The following is a 2,247-nucleotide window of genomic DNA, read 5'->3' as shown; positions in this document are numbered from 1 at the left end:
AGAAATTGGGTCTTACAACCTCATTGTATAATTTGTTGGTTCTCCAGGTTTATCCTATTTGGCTTTGTCCGCACCGACTATTCAAGCTTCCAATCAAGACGATGGTATATCCCGAACCAGGTTTCAAGCATCATTGTAGACAAGGTGATACATCTTATGCTCAGATGTTCACGAATATGGGACCTGTGTTGAGGGGTGAGGTGTTTGATGGTGCGAAGGCAGTTAGTAAAATGGAGCAATGGTTGATTGAAAACCATAGTTTCCAGCCGCAGTACGCAGTGTCGGAGCTAAAATGAGAAGGGTTTCTGGAGGATGTTCGATGCTGATCTCTACGAGTATGCAAGGAAGAAGTACGGAGCTGTGGGAACATTCATGAGCGGATACTACAAATCCAAGGAAGGAAGGGAGACTGAGAAGAAACTGCAAGAAGCTGAACGGGCTCACCTTGAAACTGCAGACGCAGAGGCTGATTATTAAGCCCTTGGAATGGCACCTTGTGGTAGAATTTCTTGATTTTCTGCTCTGAATCTTTGCATTTGTCTAATTGTCTCTCTGGTTTGTTTTCCACTCAATCGTATGAAATATGAGATTGTTTTAAGCAATGGTTTGTTGTTAGCGGTGACCTTTTAGCGTTATCTTTGGGTATGTTACTTGCTGAGATTATTTATATGAAATGAACACTATGAGTAATTAGTATATTAAAATTTATACAAACGAAGATTGTGGTACAACATAATACAAATATACAAATTGCCAAAATTAGAAATTCAGCAAATGAAATTTTTTTAGGGGGGGGGGGGGCATAGATACAGAGTTAAAGAGTAAATGATTCAACGAATAATCTAAAAACTTGCATTCCTTAGTTCCAACAATCTATACCACCTTTTGTCGATGGAAGCTGCATTTCTTTTACCAATATCTGGCCCCAACAAAATTTGTTTAGTAAGTTATCATTTGAAAAGGCTTTTGTAACACAACAAAAACTACTTACAACGCAGGGTGGGTTCAGATTTCCGGCATGATTCTGAGCAAATGTCCTGCAACACGAAAATGTGAAAAAGGATAAATACATATATTTACTAGAATGCAAAATCGACACTCGTCCTTAGATTCCATTTCAATATTCATATACCTTGGTGGAGGTGGTTAACCGGATTGTATCCTGTATCAGTGAATCCAAGTTGGCTTCATATCCTGGTTTCACATAGATAACCTGCACAATCACATGTAATTGATATGATAAGTTCTTAATGTAAGAGTTAGTCATAATGATGGGGCCGCCTATGGAACAGAGAGATTAGAGTTTGGAGACTTAATGAAGGATCATCTCCACCAATTTCGGGCAGTTGATTAGATGCACCATGGTCTTTGTTGGAGGCCAGAACCCAAACGTTGAAGTTGGTATCAATCTGATGAAAGTTCCATTCCAGGTTAGAAATGGTAAAGTGGTAAGGATGGCATGTGTGAAAGGTGATATGTAGCAATTTCGAGATCCCGGTATCTAAAATACCTGTCTGCAATAGGGGGAAGAACAGATGCTACATTTTCTGGTAAAAGACGTAATTATCCTTCCATCCACCGAAAGACCGAAGCTGGCATGCTGCAATCAATGTTGTTCATTTAAACATTGAAGTTAAGCAAGTACTTGTGAACTTAAACTTTTAAAGCAATTGGTCTCCAGTTCTAACACGAATTGAAAAAGGGTTTGTGGGCTATTTGACCTTTTGGATGCAAAGATTGATAGAAACCCGAACATCCCTTTGTTCATCACCTTCAACCAAGTCATCCAAGTTAAGTTGCTTGAGAGACAAAAGGTAATCACAGTTCCATGTTCCATGCCATCTCCCATCTGCGGTTGAAATCGTGACCAGACGGCGTCGATTATTCCGACAGTCTTGCTTGTTAACACTCTGCAGAAGCAGCCATTAAAGGGTAACATTACGCAGTGAAATCTGAAGAAAATGAGAAAAAGAGAAAGGGGGGGTTGAATGACGGGTGTACCAGGGATGAGTAATCATGCCTTTTCGAGGAACTTGCTTTAAATCTAATATTACTGAGATGGTGGGTAGGAAGTTTCTGGGAATTCAGCTTAGCTGGAAATGAGCTTGGAATTTGGCTGATGTTTGTTGCCGGCGATGACATTAAACTGTTGGCATCTGCCATTATTGTTCCTGTAATCTATTTGCCAAGAATGGTTGGATATGATGTTAGCAATATACCAGAGCTATCTATTTTCACTTGGCAAAT

At 39.7% G+C, this 2,247-nt stretch overlaps 1 protein-coding gene across 1 annotated transcript; it reads right to left on the bottom strand.

Annotated features, from left to right (window-relative positions):
- Positions 1–681: 681 nt before the first annotated feature.
- LOC105794300 (large ribosomal RNA subunit accumulation protein YCED homolog 2, chloroplastic) lies at positions 682–2,247 on the bottom strand. The gene is made up of 7 exons (XM_012623412.2): positions 2,002–2,247; positions 1,722–1,910; positions 1,511–1,600; positions 1,317–1,409; positions 1,133–1,213; positions 992–1,037; positions 682–919 (listed from the first exon to the last, which is right to left on the bottom strand). The coding sequence occupies exons 1-7, from the start codon at positions 2,161–2,163 to the stop codon at positions 843–845; spliced, it is 738 nt and encodes a 245-aa protein (XP_012478866.1). The 5' UTR covers positions 2,164–2,247; the 3' UTR covers positions 682–842.

This window comes from Gossypium raimondii, chromosome 3 (genome assembly GCF_025698545.1).
Source record: "Gossypium raimondii isolate GPD5lz chromosome 3, ASM2569854v1, whole genome shotgun sequence".
NCBI lineage: Eukaryota > Viridiplantae > Streptophyta > Magnoliopsida > Malvales > Malvaceae > Gossypium > Gossypium raimondii.
The sequence above is the reverse complement of the archived record's forward strand: the minus strand, read 5'-3'. Positions and strand labels throughout refer to the sequence as shown.

What these genes read in the sequence shown, in the direction of transcription:
- LOC105794300 (XM_012623412.2), bottom strand. Translation starts at nt 2,163, where the DNA reads ATGGCAGATGCCAACAGTTTAATGTCATCGCCGGCAACAAACATCAGC. An exon ending in CTTCCCCCTATTGCAGACAG is followed by an intron (nt 1,410 to 1,510) that starts GTATTTTAGATA and finishes AACTTTCATCAG; the next exon opens with ATTGATACCAACTTCAACGT. An exon ending in TTGGTGGAGATGATCCTTCA is followed by an intron (nt 1,214 to 1,316) that starts TTAAGTCTCCAA and finishes GTGATTGTGCAG; the next exon opens with GTTATCTATGTGAAACCAGG.